The sequence below is a fragment of the Amphimedon queenslandica genome, unplaced genomic scaffold (assembly GCF_000090795.2).
Source record: "Amphimedon queenslandica unplaced genomic scaffold, v1.1 AMPQUscaffold_13044, whole genome shotgun sequence".
Classification (NCBI taxonomy): domain Eukaryota; kingdom Metazoa; phylum Porifera; class Demospongiae; order Haplosclerida; family Niphatidae; genus Amphimedon; species Amphimedon queenslandica.
The window spans coordinates 11,332-17,912 of record NW_003546720.1 but is presented as its reverse complement, the minus strand read 5'-3'; the positions used below and the strand labels follow the sequence as shown (position 1 = coordinate 17,912).

The 6,581-nt window shown below is 35.0% G+C and overlaps 2 protein-coding genes across 6 annotated transcripts; both read right to left on the bottom strand.

The window, feature by feature from the left end:
• Positions 1-6: 6 nt before the first annotated feature.
• Positions 7-2,361, bottom strand: LOC109580098 (pectin acetylesterase 4-like). Of its 3 annotated transcripts, XR_002186558.1 has the most exons (9): positions 2,288-2,361; positions 1,284-1,440; positions 994-1,228; positions 752-882; positions 614-701; positions 503-564; positions 373-454; positions 182-325; positions 7-134 (listed from the first exon to the last, which is right to left on the bottom strand). XR_002186558.1 is itself a non-coding variant. In XM_020001710.1 (8 exons), the coding sequence occupies exons 2-8, from the start codon at positions 1,423-1,425 to the stop codon at positions 307-309; spliced, it is 759 nt and encodes a 252-aa protein (XP_019857269.1). In that variant the 5' UTR covers positions 1,426-1,440; positions 2,288-2,361; the 3' UTR covers positions 181-306. The 3 variants fall into 3 exon arrangements, 1 of the variants encoding a protein (XP_019857269.1); XR_002186559.1 differs by lacking the exon at positions 2,288-2,361 and having other exon boundaries at positions 1,284-1,441; XM_020001710.1 differs by lacking the exon at positions 7-134 and having other exon boundaries at positions 181-325.
• On the bottom strand, positions 2,358-6,074 carry LOC109585584 (uncharacterized). 3 transcript variants are annotated; one of them, XM_020001707.1, is made up of 10 exons: positions 6,012-6,074; positions 5,948-5,954; positions 5,433-5,881; positions 3,756-5,381; positions 3,672-3,695; positions 3,150-3,253; positions 3,041-3,102; positions 2,869-2,960; positions 2,673-2,816; positions 2,358-2,625 (listed from the first exon to the last, which is right to left on the bottom strand). In XM_020001707.1, the coding sequence occupies exons 3-10, from the start codon at positions 5,820-5,822 to the stop codon at positions 2,473-2,475; spliced, it is 2,595 nt and encodes an 864-aa protein (XP_019857266.1). In that variant the 5' UTR covers positions 5,823-5,881; positions 5,948-5,954; positions 6,012-6,074; the 3' UTR covers positions 2,358-2,472. The 3 variants fall into 3 exon arrangements, with proteins under 3 accessions (XP_019857266.1, XP_019857267.1, XP_019857268.1); XM_020001708.1 differs by lacking the exon at positions 3,672-3,695 and having other exon boundaries at positions 5,948-6,052; XM_020001709.1 differs by lacking the exons at positions 2,358-2,625; positions 2,673-2,816; positions 2,869-2,960 and having other exon boundaries at positions 3,672-3,711; positions 5,948-6,061.
• Between the last annotated feature and the right edge of the window lie 507 nt (positions 6,075-6,581).

The following is a 6,581-nucleotide window of genomic DNA, read 5'->3' as shown; positions in this document are numbered from 1 at the left end:
GCTGCACTCTGACCTCCAACCTTAACTTCGTTCCATCCATGGCTATCAAGTGACTGACAATGAGCAAGACAAGAATCAAGAAAGGCACCATTAGTAGTTGAATTTATAATATTTGTCTCTGTTGTTTGAAATTCCTATAATAATGATAATAAACTATTGATTATTTTATTTATAATAGTACTTTAAAGAATCCCTGCAGTTTCTTCATCTCCTCTGGGCTGCAGTTTGGAGGAGTACAGTCAAGCTGAAGGTTATTCTGTACCTGCCACGTGTCATACTGAGAGTTGAATGTAAATATGGGAGTCTTTATGAAGGGATAAAGAAACTATCAGAGAAAGTAAAGAATGTCATTATTTATTTTTATTGAAATACTTGAGGTCTGATGCTTCATCTCCAGTGTACTTTTTACTGCACTCTTTATGCACGCTAATGGTCTGATTCTGGAACACAAATGCTGCAAATATTAATAAATTGAACTACACGTATTTAAATAAATGCTTACTGGTTTTTGCTCTTTCTTTTGCGATTGGCTCTCCATTGATGTTAAGCGAATTAATAAAGTACCTGTGCAATAAATTTAAGCTATAATTAAGTTAAAACTACATGGGCCTACCCAGCATCTGCAATTGCACGATATTTAATAGAGGAAGGAAGTACACTTTTCACATAATCAGCAAATATAAAGGTACCCAATCCACCAGCTATAGTCAATAGTTGAAATGAGAATATTACTTTTTGTGACTAAATATACCTGAGCATCCAGTTAGTATAACATCTGTTGCTTCTTTAAATTCCTTTTCAATCAAAGATTTAAATATTGCTTTAACTATCAAGTTTCCTTTGAAATATATCGGACTCCCGTAAACATGAAATGGCTTAGACCTATTGAAGTAGAAATACCTTATTTAGCTGATTTAATTGAAAAATAGCAGCATATATATAATTTCTGAGTTGAGTTATGATTTTTGGAAAAAAATTCTGAAGCCAACTTACAAGTATCCAGAATAACAGCTTCCATCGCAATATTTCACAAATACCAAGTTCCAATTGTAAAAGTATTTATTGGTCTGTTCAAGACCAGACAAGAACCCATCAAAGTCTGCAGTCTTTGCCCAGTAACTTGAAGAGCCCAACCTAGTCATGCTCCTCTGGTAGCACTCTTCTTTGCTCTCGCAGTCACCACCTCCTTCCAAATGCACAATAAATTTATTTGCACCACTGCCAGTACCTATACAGTGTATCATTAGTAGAGCTGATACTTTAGCTGCTGTTTTAGCTTTTACCTGGTCTGAAATAATACCCAGGTGGCGAGCCATCTAGACAAACAGCTTCTCCATGATTTTCTAGCAGCACTAAGCGAGCCTCTTTAGATGTAGCAAGAGCAAACAAGAGCGTCAATCCAAAGACAGGCAAAAGGTTAGCCATCACGAGCTTGGCTTGTAGTGTTGTTGTAGTACCATAATTTTATATAGTTCTAGTACTAGTTCTAGAACTAGAGTTTGATAAAATTTAGTTCTAGTTCTAGTTCCGGAACTAGAGTTTGATAAAGTTTAGTTCTAGTACTAGTTCTGGAACTAGAGTTTGATAAAGTTTAGTTCTAGTACTAGTTCTGGAACTAGAGTTTGATAAAGTTTAGTTCTAGTACTAGTTCTAGAACTATAGTTTGATAAAGTTAGTTCTAGTACTAGTTCTAGAACTAGATTTCAATAAATTTTAGCTATTGTTCTGGTTCTAGAGCTAAGTTATAGTTCTTGTACTTGTTCTGGCAATGGAGTTTAAGAAGCTTAGTTCTAATTGGAAATAATTTCTAAATACTGCTTCTTTTTGCTTCTGCTGTCATGCTTTAACTGCTTAGCTTTGAACTGAACAAGTATTCAAAGTCTATTGATGTACTTATGCATTATAATCTATGTCTAAGTAACAAATTCATACATTATTTGTTACTCAGTCTTTGTTATGTACTAAAATATTTCACTGACAAATTAGTACCTTCTTTGTCAAGTTATATTGTTCTACAATTCTAGTTCCAAACTAGTTCTAGTATCACAAGAGAATGTACTTTTAGTTCCAATTTAGTTCTAGTACTGAGACTCTGGTAAAGTTTAGTTCCAGTTTAGTTCTAGTACTACAAGTCTCGTATAAGCTAGTTCTAGTTTAGTTCTGGTTCTTACATTGGTTGTAAAAATAGTACTAGTTCTAGTTCTTGGAACTAGAACTATGAAAAAAAGGCAGTACTAGAATTGATTTAGTTCTAGTACCAAGGAACTACAACAACACTATTGGCTTGCAATAATTAATTAAACCACACCTAAAAATGCAAACACGTGGGCGTTAGCTCAAGGTGCTAATTTGCATTCATGGAAAAGCAATACTTTTATAGTAAGCACAAAAGAGTTACAGCAATCAACAAGATTTATTGCATGGATAAGGACAGTCAATTTCTTTGACACTTCCTCCAGATTTCCCAAAGTACTAGTTAGCAAATGTCTCTGCTGCACTCTGCCCTCCAACCTTAACTTCGTTCCATCCACGGCTACTAAGCGATTGGCAATGAGCAAAACAAGAATCAAGAAAGGCACCATTAGTAGTTGAATTTATAATATTAGTCTCTGTGGCTTGAAACTCCTATTTTACATATATACATTGATGACATTAAGAGTACTGTAAAATACTTTGAAAAACTCTTGCAGTTTCTCCATCTGTTCTGGAGTGCAGTGTGGTGGGTTACAGTCTAACTGGAGATTATTCTTTAGCTGCCATGTATCATATTGTGAATTAAATGAGAAGATAGGAGTTTTTATAAAAGGGTAAAGATACTGACGGAGAAAAAAATTTATATCAATAGCTTCAATAATAATATTGACATACTTCTGGTCCCAAACATTTATAAGTATCATTTCCAGTATAAACTTTAGCACAAGAACCAGTCAAACCAATCGACATATTCTGCATTTTATATACTGCAAGGAACAAGAATGTGACAGTTATGATTACACCATCCAAGCATTCATTTTTAAACAATGCAGTTATTTAAGCTTACATTTCTGCCCTCTCTCTTTTGCGACAGGCTCCCCATTTACATTAGGTACCTCAATAAAGTACCTAGATTTAGCATTAAAGAGGTCATTAATTGATATCATAGGGCTTACCCAGCATCTGAAATTGCACGATATTTAGCAGAATGGGCAAAACACTTCCAACACGAGACACCTACGGTGCTTGGACTCGCCACAGTTGCTTTTGAATTTATGCACTATAAAAACAATGAATCATGGGTTTCATTTCTATTATGCAGCATGATAGAGATAATGACCATAATTCCGCATTGCTTTCGATTAATATATAGTGTATGTTTTGCACTGACTCAAGTCAAAAGAGCTTTAAAAACTAAAACCTACATATATACTGTGATGGCACAGATATTTTTGTCTTGATAGATTTTATTTGCCTAAGAGATCATGCATAAGACAGCAAACAAAAAATTATGCATTAAGAAATCCAAGCAGCAATGCAAGCATTTAAAATTGCCAATTATTAATAGAGGCGTGGTTTCTGTGCCAATAAATTATAGATAATAGAGTACAGGTTTTTAATATTTTCATACAGTTTTATGTAATAGTGCCACAGTAGCAGCAACTAGATCTACATGTATACATGTGCATGCAACTTACTATCATCATCATCATCATTAATCTCTTCCAAAGGTAAAATGAATTATAGAGGTAAAATAATGTTGTTAAATATATTTTATATACCTCTTGGAGACATTCAATCTGTTTATCTTTTGACAAATCTTCTCTTTTTTTGTTGAACCACAGTGACTCATTATTAGTTAGTGATCGAGGAATTCTTTCCATTTTGCAGTAAACAGGATCAGAGTTTGTCTGCTTCTTAGCATCAATGTCTTGAATGTAATGAACGTCACTGGAAAGACTGCATTGACACACGTATTGTAAACTTCTTGATGATCGATCCACATGATGACCATGGTAAAGAATGAGAGTGTCTTCTACCTTTTGGCAACATTCGTCCAATAACTTCAATAATTGCTGACAAACTGTTTTGAAAGGAACAGGATGACTAATCTCAGGGACATATCTCAATACATCAGCTTGAATAGCATCATTAATATCAGTGAGAAACAAATCATCAGAAGGATGGCCATAAGAAAAGCAGACACGATTACGATAGATACGTTTTATCTCAACTTTAGAGCGTAACTTCATGGCAATAGTTAATCGATCAAAGAAACCAACAGTAGGTGCTGCATAAACATTATCGAAATTGAGCTTAACATTCGGATTTGCAGCAACAGTGGTTGCTAAATGAGTGAAGAAGCCAGGAGGTACATACCCAGTGGAGAATGTAATGTGTACAGGTGAGGCTCTTAGCTTATAACCAGGTCGTGCTTCATTAGGATCACCTGTGTATCCTGGTAGTACTGCTGGAAGAAAATATTGCTTGAATCTGCTATCATCATAAAGCTCAGTTTGAACCTGAGCTGCAAGACGAAAATGAACTAAAAGTTCAATTATTTCTTCTGGATCAATACCACTTGACTGCCATACTTCTTGATAAAGTGGTTGAATAAGAATACCATTATTTCGTAACAAATACCATCTATTTGTTCCACTCCATTCTTTTTCTAGTGGAAACACCTTCCCAATGGCATCAACAAACCATTTTGGACTGAGAATGACTTTTTTATTCAAACCTTCTATTTGAGGATAGTAAAGCACAGCTCCCAGCTCATGGTAGAATTTCAATACTTCAGGAACATCACCTGCTGGTATATGGCATGCCACTCCAATGGCAATGGCATCAGATACACTAATGACATTCTGCTTTAGCTCTTGAAGAACTTTGCGAAAGATAACCCAATTGACAGGGGTTTTGACAGCCAATTTATTGATAAAACTATCAATTGCTCCATGTAAATCCGTAATGCTTGGATCTTCTTTGACTCCTTTGCCCGAGGTTGTATTATCAATGATTAGAACATCTTTGATCAGATCTGAGAACTCTTTCTCCTCATACAGAGACTGGATCTGCTTCTTTACTTCTTTCTTCCTTTTTCTCCTCAGCTTGTCACCACGAGTGCCAATACAGTAGAGACTAGGAGAAGTATCATCTTTGTTGTGCTTTATGAGGTGACTGTGTATTGTAGACATCCATTTGGCCATTAGATCACTCGTGCTTTCATTCACTACCTCACCAAACAGCACTCTACCATCAGGAGTATTCTGACGTGACTGCCATCTTTCCATGAAATCCTTTGAAGCATCAAACAGGAGAAGAAACATTGTACGAGGAGTGAGGAAGGCTAAGAGAATCTCAAGGAACACTGGCTGACCACCACAATCCCATATATGAAGAAATGGCTAGTCATTACATGTATGTTATAACAAATGCTATCAAAGTAATTGACTTACTTGAACAAGTGATTCTGTTGTCCAATAAGTAACATGAACTCTTTCAAGTATTGATTGGATATGACTCTCTAAATTCAAATCAGAAGCTATGAAACCAGTAGAAACTAATCCATTCGATTCATCATGAGAATATTTTGCACTCAATACTGAAGTATGGTGTGAGGATGATCTAAAATGAAAGGATTCAAACAAACGAGCAATTTCTTCAAGTTCATCTTCTTCTGTGGCTTCTCTCCATTTGTTTCCTCTCCTTGTTTGCCACTTGTGTCCAAATGGTCGTACGGAGGATACATCAGATACAATGGTGCTTGTAGTATGAGGATTGAAAGGTTTTTCCATTAATGAACGCTTGAGAGACGTCTTGCCAGTACCAGCTGATCCCAGTAACATAAGACGAGCATACGCTACATCAGCACTTCCTTGTTCTTTGAGAGCTCTCTCATAGGCACCTATTGATACATGTACAATGCATAAGATATATCATAGATTATGGATAATTTTGGCAGTTTACTTACTTAAATCCTATAAAATAGTGCAGAAAATATTTCTTAAAATCTAATTTTACATCTCATGACTTACTGGCTATTATAACCACAACATTTGGACAGAAAATAAAATTACTCATTCATATGTGATGTGACCTACTGTCTGAAAAATTGTGAATAACACAGTTTAGTAAAGTATCACAATGGTACCATAGAAGAACTAAATAAAATTACACATTCACATGTGACGTGACTCACTTCCTGAAAAATTGTGAATAACACAGTTTAGTAAAGTATCACAATGGTATCATAGAAGAAAAGGATAAAATTACACATTCACATGTGACGTGACTTACTTCCTGAAATATTGTGAATAACACAGTTTAGTAAAGTATCACAATGGTATCATAGAAGAAAAGAATAAAATTACACATTCACATGTGATGTGACTTACAATCTTAAAGATTGTGAATAACACAGTTTAGTAAAGTATCACAATGGTATCATAGAAGAAAAGAATAAAATTACACATTCACATGTGACGTGACTTACTACCTAAAAGATTGTAAATAACACAGTTTAGTAAAGTATCACAATGGTATCATAGAAGAAAGGAAAAGAAGTACACAATCACATTATGTGACATGACTTACATTCATTGTCT